This window comes from Temnothorax nylanderi, unplaced genomic scaffold (genome assembly GCF_030848795.1).
Source record: "Temnothorax nylanderi isolate EJ_2023f unplaced genomic scaffold, tnyl_v1.0 TNYL_tig0048_pilon, whole genome shotgun sequence".
Classification (NCBI taxonomy): domain Eukaryota; kingdom Metazoa; phylum Arthropoda; class Insecta; order Hymenoptera; family Formicidae; genus Temnothorax; species Temnothorax nylanderi.
Window position 1 is genome coordinate 789,398 of NW_027249110.1, and position 13,410 is coordinate 802,807.

Consider the following 13,410-nt stretch of genomic DNA (forward strand, 5'->3'; position numbering starts at 1 on the left):
CGTTTCCGCCGCTGTCGCTGCTCGCTACTGCCGTCGCCAGTCGCCAGTCGCCACCACCGCAGCCACCACCACTCGCGCTCGGCCGCGCGTTCCTGTTATCTCGCAGCTCGCTTCGACTTCCCTCGCTCCCCCGCATGCCGCCTCGTGCCTCGTCCTCGTCCCCTCCCCCGCGTACCGTGCCAACCAACGAGTCGGAGCTCGGAGCCGCTTTCGCTTTGTGCGCGCCGGGGCGGCGGTACATCAAAGCCTTCTAGTTCCCGCTCCGGCCTTTGACGGTCGCGTCGCGGCCGCTCGCTCAGTCATCGCTCGGTTGTAGGCGATGCCGGCGCGCCGTACATGAACGGATCGCGCTCGCGCGCGCGCGCGCGCTCTCTCTCTGAGCGCACGATGAGCGCGGGCTCCCCGAGATCAGCCGCGAGTTCGCCGTTCGCTGTTCGCCCCACGTCCGTCGGATGATTCGGATTCGCGATACGACGACGAGTCGATTTCCGTTTAACTCTCGCTAAACGCGGATGTACTTGAGTGATTACGAGGTGGCCGCGAATGCGTTTGGATCGTGCGATGCCGCCTCGTGGCGGCAAGTGCGCGCGTATCAGCAAAGTAGCCACCAAGGGGCGCCAAGTGCGCGATCAGCAGCACGTCTCCCTGGGTCTTGTGGAAACCGAGGGAACGACTATGGCGATGGCGATGGCGACGGCGACGGCGACGACGGAGACGGAGACGGAGACGATCACAGCGACGATGACGACGACGACGACGACGACGTTGACGACAACGACGACGTTGACGACGGTGACGTCAAGCGGAACGGCAGTCGCAACAGCAAGAATGGACAAGTCCGCGGTAACAACGGCCGCGGCGTGCAACGAGGGTCGATCGCAGTGGATTGGGCGCATGCGCCAGTCCCTGGAGAGCAGCTCCGAGCCAGCCCGTGAAAACGGTACCCCGGTGCATCGTTATCCGGAAAGGCAGCGACGACGCGAGAGACACGTCGCGGGGAGGAAGCCTCGACCGGCGAGAAACACCGACAAGGCCACCGCCGGCACCTCATGCTCCTCGACATCGTTGTCGTCGCCGCCGGCGCTCTCCTCGCCGTCTTCTTGCGCGTCCTCGCGTCGCTCGAGCTCTCCGCCGTCGAGCACCTCGTCGCCAGCACGGTCCTTGACATCCTCCACCTCGTCGGTCACGAGCGATCCGTTAGCGATCAAGCCAGCGGTCAGAAGCAGGCGAAGCACTCCCGATCGGAGCGACGGCGGGATTGGGAAGCGGAGACAGAACGCTGCGGGAACAAGACGGAACGACGGCGGGACGACTCATGGAGCGACGGAGACGACGACGTCGGTGTCGATTTCCTCCTCCTCCTCTTCGATCACCGTGTCTACCTCGTCGCCATTCCCCTCCCCCGTGTCCACGTCCTCCACATCTTGCCGGACGGCGACAACGCCGCGCGGCCATGGTGGCGATCACGGCGTCGCGCACGTATCGTCCTCTTCATCTGCCCTCGAGAGGCTGAGAAGTGCTCTGGAAAACTACGACCGTAGTCGAATCTACCTCGCCCATGTTTGCTACCTAGATTGGCGGGATCTGCCGGGTAAACGGCGTGGTGGTGGTGGCGGCGGTGGCGGTGGTGGCGGTGGCGGCGACGACGGCAGCGTCGGAAATCGCGACACGACGCGTAGCGGCGAGCGGGTGTGGGTGGTGGGGGCGGCGGATCACGAGGGTCACCACCGGACACGATTGTTGGTGGCGGGCCGTCACTGGCGACCACGTTGTCTACGCAGGGTCAACATGCTGAGCCAACCGGTGGTGTACGCCGGTGGCGGCAGGGGTTCTTTAACCGCCGATCTCTTTCTATGGTGGTTTCACCGCGAATTCGCTGTCACGGCAATGGCGATGCATCCGGACGGCGCCGTGCTGGTAGCCGAGAGTGCCGATTACTTGCCACCGGAAGGTGACTGCGTCGCCGCGGACGGTCTTGTACGATTATTCGTTGTACCCAAGGACTGCATGGAAACGCGATTGGTGGTTCGAGAGTTGAGAGTGCGCCTGGCTACCGGTATATTATCGAGAGCCCGCTGTGGCGTTTACCGCGATAAATTCCCTTCGATCTTGGGCTTGCCCGAGGAAGAGGCCGATCACCGATTGGACGCCTATCTAAAAAGATTCACGCTAAAGGAAGCGTTCGCGGATCTTCATCGCGCCTGGCTCAGTGTTCGATCGGAGACTTTCGCTCGAAGCTGGACGTTGCCACGCGATCGCGAGGATCATCCGCTCGCGGGATGCAACGGCGCCATGTTACCACCCAGAATCCACGCGGTCGATCAGGAAGAGGATAGAATGTTGCTCATCGAGCTACAGAGCCTCGCCAGGGAGGTCGGACTCGAAATCACCGATGACGAACTCGGTAGTTGGATCCTTGACGAGGAGAGCGCGTTGGCGCGTTTCGTTAGGAAGAGAGAACCGGATGAGGAGCACTGCCGGGTGAAGATCGAGATAGAGACTGATAAATGGTTGGATCGCAATGACGACGAGGATGAAGACGGGAAGAAGAACGACGGTGTCGAAGAGGATGACGGCGAGGACGAGCCTACCGCCGGGGAAGCTGTCGGACTCCTCTCGAGAGTACTAACCTGGATGGAAAGAGAACCTCTCGATCCAGGACTTCTACTGGCGGTCAGATCGATGCGCGATACCGCCGCACTTATGGTAAGCACCGCGGCTGATAAGAGACGATCTGTCGAGAGCCTTTATATATCGATCGTTCGCGGGACGAAGAAGAGAAACGGAAGAAGGAGAATGGAAGAAGAGAGACGGCGAAGAGCCCAGGGAACCGTGCGCGATCTCGCGAGCTTACGAGCAGATTGAACTAATTTCATCGACTGTCACTTGACAAAGAGCGACTAGAGGGTAAGGGAGGTTGAACAAGTGGTGGGGTGGGTTACGCTACTATCCTTGAGGAGGGCACTCGATTTCGACGATACGTCGCGTCGAGACGAATGCACGGAAAGGTTGAACGAACCCTCGTGCCTCGAGAAGTACATTCCTCCCTCCGCAATCCCGCACACGGTCTTTGCAAATTAACGCTCGAGCTGGTCCTCTATAAGCACTTCTCGATAAGCTCCCCTTTGGAGCGAATCGAATTGGATATCGTGTTTCTTTCAAGAGTCGTGAACTGTAAATCCTTGGCGTTATCCTTGCACCTTTTACGTTACTGCCGTTGACGTTACTGCCTGAACTCGTGCGATTCGTATTCGAATTAACGTAGCAGTTTACACTACCTATATCATGCATGTGCGTGTGGGATAAAACATGTAACATGTAAGCAGCGGATAAAAAATGCAATTTTTATCGACATAACGATAAGGATTAACGATGCTCGCGAAAATAGCCACCTAGATATAGAATATAGATTATTACGTACATTATTATTTAATAATGTCTTATTAATAAATGTTAACAATTCAAAGATTTCGGGAGTTTGATCTACGCTTTTGTGCCGAATATAATATAAATATATATTCAGCAATAACAACTCTAAATATCTTCTCTTTGATGTTCAGCGAAATTACAGAATAACATTAATCGCTCTCGCACTAAAGTATTGATACAATTTGATATACCGAGATATTATTAAATGAAACAGTATATAATACCTAGTTATACGTTAAATAAAGATTCTTATTTTGTAGGCAAGCAAGATGGGCCTGGCAGCGACGCATCCAGGTGGATTGCCCTTCTTCTGCCCGAACGGGGAACACTTGACGCAACCACCTCCCGCCCATATGGGTATACCCCCCTATGGCGCATTGGACGCGGGTAAAGCGGCCGCTGCGGCTGGTAAGTACTTTTTGTTATCAGCCACTTATTAGAATAGACGTATCCACATATCTCTAGAACTGTTTTGAGTCACGACAATTTTTACAGGTCAATTTCTCTCGTTTGACCTTACTTTAATCTCTTTTGTTCGAATTAAGTCGAAAGATTTTGCAAAAGTTGTTGCATCTTTTAATCTGTTTGACAATCAAAATTGTTTGACGTATCGTAATTTTTGTGCCGTACGTAATTGAGGAATTGCAAATTGTTAAAAGATGCCTTTTCGCTGATAAGTTAATAAATTGCGTATATTTGATATATTTGGTTATTGCTGAAAATAAATTCGGCACTTTTGTCATATTTCGTCGTTACTGTCGTAAAGTGTGCAAAATATCACTTTTATGGAAGTAACATAATGACATTGACAATCAAAAATCACAGATTTATATATTTTTAACCGATATATCAATTACGTTTACGTATTATTACGTTTTGCAAAATATCTTGATCGCAAATATACAGCCGTTGATAATATAAAATCTCTCTCGACGCACGCGCTTTCAACATGAACTTTCAACTACTGACAATACGCCGCACAGTCTCGATATCCCCAATGCGTATCGGTTGAATCAACAATTCTTTCACGAAGTTAATCCGCTATTGTCCGGCCAAATATTGACGTTCCTCTCGAATTGTAATTGATGGAATACTTCTCGTCCCGCTCGCGTAATCGACACGCTCCGCCCCGTCGAGAGAGAGCTTTATATATAATTTTATTGTATCGAGCTGCGCAAATATTAACATGGCCGTTACAACCCGACCCAAGCGAGTCCAGCTTGTACCTGGCCTTTGCGCAAACCGTTTGTGACCGCGTTAACATACGTTAATCTTTGTTACAGCAATTCGGTAGACGAAACACTGAATTGCTATTAATGTATGAATAAATCTGCAATGAACAAAGCAATCCGTATTGGCAAACCACTGATATCAAGTCTAACAATAAGTCTCTGAATATACAGATTGATGTTGCAGAGCACGTCCTTACTGTCATTACTGTCAAGTATTCTATTCCCTCTCGGGAATCACGAGCGTATTTTCGATGCTCTCGAGTCAAGTCCAGTTAAAAAGTCTGCGCCAATACCCTAGCTTCTAATTGAAGGAATATTTCTTATCAAGTCAAGAGGCACGATGATATTGGATTCAAATGGAGGCTATGAAGGGGGTGGCATAATCTTCAAAGATGTTCTGCGAGAGAGAGAGAGAGAAAGGGGAAACTGGCATAAAATATAAGAGTAGAGATGGACTCATCATTAGGCTAACTAGTCAAGCATGCACCCTTCCTCTGGGCCAAGGTAGTTTCTACCCGCCTATTTAGTTTCTGTTCTCAGTTTATCCTTGGAACGCTTCCTTCTTCTATCAACTTCGAATTATCGTGAAGGTTCTACTATTGATACACTATCAACGCTCTTAGATGCGACCTTGAGAAGTTTCGAAGTAGCGTCATCACTGGAAGAGCTTAAACATCGCTCCTACTGATTTACCTTAGGATAGAGTTTTCATCGCTTTACATACTTTTATAATATATTTTTTGTGAAGAAACTTCAAGGGTTTTCCTATCATTTTATCTATAAACAAGTACGAATAAGATATTCTTTATCCCCTATACTCTGAAGTATGCAGATGTTGATAGCATTTATGCATGCGCGGCGGCTCAGGTTCTTTGTCTTGCAAACAAGGGAGCATTCCGTCTCTACTCTTCGCGAACTGAATCGAGACTCGACCTCACCCTGTCTCGTGCCCTTTCCTTTGCTACTTCGGAACGACAATCTCCCCATTTTCAATACTTTCCCGAACCTATCACATATTCGCCCATTCTCTCCCCCGCCACCAGACAGTCAAGTACCGCGGTTCTAACTCCTTTTTCTTCCCGTTTACTCTTTGCTCCGTGCCTTATCTCCTCATCTGCTCCGTACACTACCCCGTTCGTAATCTCCGTGTCCATTCTCTACTTTCTTGTTTCTCTTTCTATCCGCTTCTCTTTTTTCTTTTTTTATCCGCCTCTCCCTCTTCCTCGTCCTTTCCTTTGTTTTCGATTTGTGCAATTCCATGATTTTCTCTCTTCCATGCATGGATATACGTATATTTCTAATTAGCTTCACTTTTCGATCTCCGTTGCATGTATTTAATTAAAAAGAATTCCATGATAAAGAACAATAAAAGAGAGCGAACGGAGAAAGAAAGTGAACTAGTAATGGAGATGAAAAGATAGGAGAGAGTGAGATGTAAAAAGAATGGGGATATGGATATGGCTACCAATCCCGGCGTTCCGTTTCATCAAGACTTCGCCATTGATCCGCTTAACTACTCTCTTTCTCTTTTATCTGTCATGTTTCCTCTTCCTCATTTTCTCTTTTCTTGTTCTCTCACTAATGTTCATGTCTTTTTCACTTTTTTCTCACCTCCTCAGGTTTTCTCGCGTTTCTTCACTTTGTGCTTCTCTCCGTGCAGATCTTCGCATTTTTTAGTTTTTGAAAATGAGCAAGATCCATCTGTTCTTTTTTCTTGATTTTTTTTTACTAATTCTAACTTGGTCTATATTTTGCCCCATCAATGCTATATGGAAAAAATGCGTTATTCAGATTATTCTTCAGCAGCATTTTACAATTAACAACGGCCTCTATTTTGCAATCCGAGTATGCAGAGTATATGTATAAAGTTCGCTAATAACAACCTTTATAAGTCAATAATTAATCCTCCGTCTGTATACGTTTTCTTTTTTACATCCTCGGAATGTATACATGGGTCAATCACGGATCTTTAGGCAAACAATCGCAATAACACGTACACCCTTTTACATCGTCTGCACTTGTACAAGTTTCTTATTAAATCTTTATTATCGATGCGCACTCTACTACTTCCTATTGCTGACAGTTATGCTGTTTTGACTTTTATAATCTTTATTTTTCTAGGATTACCTTTCTTATCTTCTGAGAACAATAATAGTAATTTCATATTTAGAATTTTAATAGATTATGTTTTACTTTTTTCTCAAAGAATTCTCAATACAAATCTCTTATTCTGTCGATTAAGTGCAAGAGAGAAATAGATGTAGTATTAATTTCATGATTTCGTTGTACGAAAACAAATAACTTTTTTATTCAAATTAGTTTAAAACAAAATATTTTTTGATAAAGCTCTTGATGCGCTATATCTAGAATTTTCTATAAAATGTTTGATCTTCAAAAAAACCATTCGTAAAAATTATTTTGCGTATTTCTTATTCTTTATGGTATTTCAACGTCGTTAAATTTTTGTTTAACCGATTGAATTACCTTTTAAAAACTAAAAGGAAGAAAGGAATGAAATGTTAATAAAATTTTGATATTTATTAGTAGATAAAATTTCTCAAAAAAAAAGGAGAGGAGAGAGAGAGAGAGAGAGAATTTCTGCTTTGTTTCTTTTCACACTACTTCACCGCTTCCGCTCTTATTTTCACTGCACCCATTCAGTTTCCGAGCTTGTACTACCGGTTTCCGGAAGCCGGACGGGTAGAATTCACGACAATAAGGTTTAATAGAGCGAAATAGACGAATTCGCTTGCGGGGTTGGGCGAAGCTACGAGAAGCAGTTGGAAAAAAGAACTCTCGAGCACCGGTCGAGTTAAAATCGACTTGGATGGAAGCAGGAAAAGAGTGAAGCGGACAAATGGGAGAAGAAGGAGAGAAAGAAAGAAAGAGAGAATATCGCGGTACACGGAACATCGGAAACCTGAGTTGTTCGAGAATAAAAGAGTAATTTTCCGGATGGTGAGATGCCGATAATGGGGTTGCAGACTGCCGAGTCAACTGGAAAGTGATTAAGCACACATGACGGAATCCACGGACTCGTCAGGATATTACGAGGCACCCCTTTCCGCTATTCTCCTATTCCTTCGTTCTCTCATTCACATCTTCTTGGTTCTTCGTTGTCTTCCCTCTCTGTTTCTCCTATGTTTTTCATCCCCTCCCCCTCTCTTTTATCTGCTTTTTTGTAAATGTGCTCCCAATTCCTAGTACTCTCTCGAACATCTTATTAGACGAATATAGCCTTTCTATTCTATCGAGTACACGTTTAGATCTAATCAGCGTTGAAACGGCCTCATCTTCAACCCCTTTTTATCGTTAACTGAGATTAAGTCGTGCTTGCTCGATTTTAATTTTGCCTGTTCCCATCCGCTTACCCGAAAGTTTGAATATGAGAGATTTTAGTTTTTGATTTTGTCTTATTCTATGTCTTATCATAGATATAATATTAAACTTAAAATCTTTTCATATATATAAAAGGAAGGTGGTTAAAATCAAGAAGTAAATAATAAACTATAACTTATTAATAATGTATTAAAATTTTAGAATGTTTATATATAGGTACACATAATGTGTAATTTGTTTCATGATTTATACCCAAAGCGACGTAGACGAATATATCGTGTTGCACGTGGCTCACAAATTCGCGCGCAAGATAAAATATCGGATTATTACTTTTACGTGGGATTAAATTTCGTTTCGGCAGCCATTGTTTTCACGGGCTCGAGTGTGCTTCGTTATTCAAATGAGATTAAAAGCCCGGGGCCGAGTGGGAGCCGGTCTCGTTACAGTCGAGTGGCTAATCGTCGTTATGCGAAGATCGAAAGTAGCTCCATTGTACAAAAAAACCCCTAGCATCCGCGAGTTTTATATACGTCGTCGAATTTTATCTTTTTCTGTCGGTATTACAAATAATGTCGCAAAATAAAAATAATATACTGATTTCTCAAAAGATGGATCAAATTTTCTCAATAAAAAAGAATACAAATTAGAAAATAGAACATTGTTCGACTAATCTGATTATTTAAAAAGAAATGTAAGTTTGACCTTTGCATTTCGCTGTTCAAGGATCCACTTACATGCGTAGAGCGACAAGTAGTCAAAAGTAGGATATAGCTCACGATCGTTTAAAGTCGCAATTGTTTTTGCCAAGTGTAGACGCGCTTCGTTATCTAAACGCAAACGGTATTCCAGAGACGGAAGTCCGATCTCTTTACGGTCGATCGGTCGACAGTCATTATAGAGTTGGGGAGACTGAGAGTGGCCCTATCCGGGGAAAACCACGCGTTGACCGATTTCAGCACGCGCGAGGGGACGAGAGAGAAGAGATTGTCACGGGGAATATGCCTTCGGGACATGTTCGCCCGCAAAACGCAAAAAGGAACAGGATGGAAACAGGCTGGAGAGTCTATGCAATCCGTTCGCGTATACTATGTCGAATGACATATAAAGAGAAAAAGAGAATAGCATCAAGAGAGAGTGAGAGAGAGAGAGAGACGTATTGGCCTCGTCAAGCGGTTTCAGGCTTGCCGATATTCCGGGCGCTTCTCGTCGACCCTTATGAAGCCAATTACACTTCGCCTCGCCAAAGGCACCCCACTTATATCCGCGCCCAACATTTCCCGGGCTCTCTTGAAGCCGCGATCAGTTCCGCGGCACGTACTAGTTACATTAGATACCGATGTAAAAGCGATATATTATACCTTGTCCGTTATTCAACCTACGATAGCCATGTAAATGTATAATTTTACAATTTGTTATCCGAGTAATTTTAAACTCTTCTGCAGGTTCTTTTCGAACCTTCCTTTGGAATGAGGGGATTATGCGTACTCTTATTAAAATTGCAAGTTTTTCATTGCAAGTTTAACAGAAAAACAATTTAGTTGGTGCATTAAATTTGCAAATTATTATTTTATTATTGTTTAGCAAAAATATATAATTACTTAGCAATATCTTTGAATGTTTTGCATTTAAAAACAATCAAATAATTGTGTTTTTGGGGCTCAGCAAATTTCTAGTGTGGAATGTCCCGTACAATCTCATTATCAATGTAACGTAGACTAAGCAGACTTGATCGATCGTAATTATGTAAAAATCGGATTGATATCGATACCGTTCATTCGTCTGTCCAGGATGAGTTACGCGGCGTTAAATTTCATTAACGACTGTTCTCTGGACGACGATCCCGATGGCGTGTGTATTTCACTTCGTGTCGGGTGCTAGTTACAGAGGGTGCGGCCGCGCACGCTGATCAATGTCCTCCGTTCTCTCGCCACGAAAGAGAGAAAACTCGACCTCCGTCGCTTTGAGTGTTTGTAGTGCAAACCTATGCGATATATTAAAAGTATAGTTTTCTTTTCTCGTTCAATCGCGCGTTTCTTTGATCTCGTCGTGATAATATTTATACACGGATATGTCAAGTTATTCATCAGTACGTGCGTATTGCAATATCGAAAACTGCAATAGTTTTTAATATTTCACAATAACAATAATATTAATAACTTATAATACTTATGATAATAAAAAAGCTTCTATTCTCTGCAAATGGCACGCATACTATTCGGTCTTTCGCGATATTTGATCTTATTTTTTATAATATTTATAATAAGAGATAGATGAAACTTTCATCTCATATATAGAAAAAATAAGTAATAAGCTTTCCTTAATTAATGACCAGAAAAATGCATCCTGCAATGAAATTCGCTTGTGTTTGCTGCGATGCACAAATACAGAAACCTCCGTGCACCCGCTCGTTACCGGTTCGGTCTTTCGCGATCTCACCGCGATTCAATTGAACGTCATCACTTAGTGACCGTAAAATTGGTCACGCTGCTGGCTAATGATAGATTAAACGCGTTATGACGCCGTTAATCCCGGGTACGAGATGTGCGGTAGATTTATTCTTCGCTCTAACATCGGCATCGGCACATTAATTTGCGGAGGTTTCAGCCTCGGTTGTGTCAACGAAATACAAGCGTAAGAATGAAAATAAAAAGAGATGACGGATAAAATTTCCGAAGAGTACTAAACATAAGTATCTAGCGATTCTACATAACAGAAAAATCTGAATATATGGATAAAAGGATGTAGGGTTAAATCGAGGAAAAACCATTTTATCAGTTATATTCGACATTGAATGAAAGAATGATATTTCATTTTTATTGTTATAGGTCTCACGAGAGCACCAATGTACCCCTTTTCGACGGGCCAGTACGCATACCCCATGCTTAGTCCGGAAATGACGCAAGTCGCTTCCTGGTAAGTGAAAACATATTTATTAAAGGAGAGAATTTTACGTCAGACACTTTTTCTTCGTTCTCTTATATCTGTATAAAAACAATATATTATAGTTTCATAAAAGCTTCAATTTAATGTAATACAATTATATCCATGTTATTCTGCGATTGGTTGCATTACAATATAACGTAATATTATTTCAATTTTAATCAAACATATATTCAACTGAATGTGTATGATGAGAGCGATATTCAATTTCGCGATGTAAACGCGTACGCGACATCCATAGAACAAGAATCGTTTTACACTCCTGTGCGCGCGCGCGTGCGTGTGTGTGGTGTGTGTGTGTACACACACGTTATATTATATTTTATATTAATTACGTGTTAAATAATCGATTTGCGTTTCACAGTAACGCAAATGAAAAGTAATGGAGAGCATCGGATTTCGATCGCGCGCCGAAGCGATTCTTGGTGATTTAAAATCGCTCGACACTCAACGCAGATCGCATATCGCGAATTGTGCACAAAGGCTGCTAAATATTCATAAAAGTATCAGCAAAAACGGAGAACGTTACATGACGAGCCTCCTCTCGATAAATTTTTCGCTTTAGAATAAATTCTCTTTTATTGTAAAGTGTGCGGATTTGCATGATAAACGTCGTCAGGGTTTCTCTGGTTCAAAATATGCTCACTGATCTCGTTAGTAACGATTTTCACGACGCTTAAAGGTGAAATTTTTTATTAGCGGCTTCTGATCTTTCTCGCAATGCCAATCGCGAAATTATCGAGGATCTTTAAAGTAAGACGCACAGATAATCGCGACGTATTCACATTCTGGTTCAGTTATCTGAACAAATCTGGACATTGGATAGGTGTGGGCTGCTTTGGTCAGTCGTCCTCTCAGTTCCGGTCTATTACATCCGATACGGAACCTTGCCTCATCCTCGTAGTCCTCATAGACGTCACCCTCTTTTCGCGAGGAGACAGGTCCTTACGATCAGGTTTTCGCTCGAAGCCGCCGTTTCCCCTGCTCGTTATTTGCTTTACGCCTGAGTCGTCCCAAATTGCGATTTTCCACGGATGATTAGGCTCCTTCTTCTCAATTAGAAGGACCCACAACATCTTTGCTCGCTCGAGACGAACCTAGCACGCGGAAAACTGTTGGACGTCGACATCGCGTGCACAGAATTTAGCTCTCGCGGTTTTCAAGGGGTGGTGTCCGTCCTCGAAAAGGAAGGAGTGGAGCGCGACAGAAGGCCACTTGCAATAATGAGAAGGTCGGCGGCGTTTTTATTACGCGAAGTGCATGGAATTCTGGTCTCTACGTTCTTGGCAATGGAAATGCGAACAGCGTATTCGCGAGGAGACACAAACTAATTACTCTTACGAGAAGCAGTTTGCATTGTTAGTCATAATTAATTAACTGTCCTGCTGATCGATACTGTGCAATATTATTATTATTATAGCGTTTTTGCTCAACGAGTTGCTCGCGATACTTGAATTACCATCATACAATTTTTATAGTCACTATCAATAATTGGTCAGTTGTTTGATTAAGAAAGTAATTTAAATCTAACGACAGTTACAAATAATTATTTTCATTTTATTGTATTGTAGATAAAATTTATTTTACCTACAGTTTTACAGTTTTACAGGTACAGTAGAAATCCCTGTACATAATTTTGTCAAAAATTTCGTGCTATACGGATAGGACAAAACGGTCGATGTTACAATGAAACGAGTGGATTAATAAATTTCCTAGAAAATTTTTCACTAGCGTCCAAATATCGAAGAAATATCTCATTGATTGGAAAAATGTTAAAGTTCTTGATACTGAAAGGAATTTTCATAAGAGACTCATCTCTCTCTGAAATAATTCATAAAGAACAAAAGAATAGAGTTAATTCAATTAAAGACACCGAGTTTCTCAACAGCGCATATTTTGATACTCTTGACGAGCTGTCTAATATCTTATTTTAACATCAACAGTCCTTTGTTTTTTATCTTATTTACACTTAATATTTTATACTTATCAATCTTTAGCGACATATATCCCCAGTTCATTGTTTGACTACATGTTAGGAGGCTAACGACAATCAGTTAAGATACTCTCTTTTAAATTCAATTACTTAACCACAATCTTGTAAGTTAATTTTTTCAACTATTAATCTGTGAAAAAGAGGAAAAAAACATTTTTTCTACAAATACAACCTTTATTCCACATTCTTAGAACTATCTTAATATAAATTTTGACACTGGACATTTTTTTTACTTTGGACAACTTTTTTTCAACATTGACTTGAATTTTCACGTGACATACTTTTTCTAGACACATCTTATTTCCGTTTGGAAACGTAGAATAAGCAAGAAATATTATTAATTCATTTTAAATAATGACTAAATAACTCAACGTGTCGAATTCAATTTAATCGTGTAATAATTTATAATTCTAAACTAAGGACCATTAAGGTTCTCTCACCTTTGTCTTAGCCTCTTGTGTTTATCTTAATGTTTAT

General features: G+C 43.0%; 1 protein-coding gene across 5 annotated transcripts in view; it reads left to right on the forward strand.

Moving 5' to 3' along the window:
- LOC139772323 (protein pangolin, isoforms A/H/I/S) overlaps positions 1-13,410 on the forward strand; it is a 172,659-nt gene that overhangs the window by 138,911 nt on the left and 20,338 nt on the right. The window contains exons 1-3 of one of the 5 annotated variants that reach the window (XM_071705935.1): positions 41-2,706; positions 3,690-3,837; positions 10,826-10,913. In XM_071705935.1, coding sequence (XP_071562036.1) covers positions 544-2,706; positions 3,690-3,837; positions 10,826-10,913 — 2,399 coding nt within the window. In that variant the 5' untranslated portion in view covers positions 41-543. Of the gene's footprint in view, positions 1-40; positions 2,707-3,689; positions 3,838-10,825; positions 10,914-13,410 lie in introns of those variants that run through there. The other 4 variants (XM_071705936.1, XM_071705932.1, XM_071705934.1 and 1 more) reach the window with 4 other exon arrangements.